At 70.7% G+C, this 861-nt stretch overlaps 1 protein-coding gene across 1 annotated transcript in view; it reads right to left on the bottom strand.

Annotated features, from left to right (window-relative positions):
- ABCA7 (ATP binding cassette subfamily A member 7) overlaps positions 1-861 on the bottom strand; it is a 20,048-nt gene that overhangs the window by 6,729 nt on the left and 12,458 nt on the right. The window contains 4 exon segments of the mRNA XM_027769562.1: positions 7-176; positions 263-440; positions 550-582; positions 712-843. Of these exon segments, the coding sequence (XP_027625363.1) occupies positions 7-176; positions 263-440; positions 550-582; positions 712-843 (513 nt within the window).

The following is an 861-nucleotide window of genomic DNA, read 5'->3' as shown; positions in this document are numbered from 1 at the left end:
GCTCACAGCGCGGCCTCGGACAGCTGCTCCTTGCTGAGGTTCAGCGGGTGGTTGAGCGTGCTGATGCTGTAGGCGCGGTGTGCGGGACCAGGACCCAGGCGGGCGTGCAGGGCTGCGTTGTGGGCTCGGTTGACGAAGGCCACCAGGGCATGCCAGCCCTTGTTGTTGAACCAGACCTGGCCAGGACCGGCCACAGGTCAGGCGGGCTGGGGTGGGGCCGGGGCCGGCCTCCCCTGGGGTCCGCCGCCACCCCAACTCCCACCTTGAGGCTGTCCCGAGCATCCAGGCCTTGAGCCCATGCTGTGAGGTTGTTCAGGACTCTGTCCAGGGCCGAGCCAGGCGGCGGAGCCAGCAGCGCCCGCAGCTCCTCCACTGAGCGGCCCACCTCCTGCCCCGAGGGCAAGCCTGGGTCTCGGCCCCCAAGAGAGAAGCCCCCATACCTGTGGGTGGTGGGGACAGGGAGGGCAGCTGAGCACCAGGAGGAGGGCAGGGAGAGCCCCAGTCCCAGGGACAGGGCGGGGCTGGGGCCCCCAGCCGGACCCTCCTCACCTGACCTCGTGCACCCACTTCTTAGTTTTCAGGCTGTGAGGGACGGGACAGGCAGGGACAGGCAGAGGTGGAGAGAGGTCCAGGCCCGGTCAGCAGCAGTCAGGTGGCAGCACCCCTCCCTCCCGGGCCTCGCGGACCAGGTACCCAGATGCAGCGGCTCACCCCTGGCGCACCAGGCGTGGGTAGGTCTTGACCAGGAAGTCGGACAGATTGCGGCCGGTCAGGTTCTGCACCAACTCCCCAGAGGCACTCAGGGCCTGGGGCGGCGGGGGGCCGCCGGGCCTGGCGGGGGGCCTGGGGGCAGCGCGGCGG

Source organism: Tupaia chinensis, unplaced genomic scaffold (genome assembly GCF_000334495.1).
Source record: "Tupaia chinensis unplaced genomic scaffold, TupChi_1.0 Scaffold149964_1, whole genome shotgun sequence".
Lineage (NCBI taxonomy): Eukaryota > Metazoa > Chordata > Mammalia > Scandentia > Tupaiidae > Tupaia > Tupaia belangeri.
This window is presented reverse-complemented; position numbering and strand designations above follow the sequence as displayed.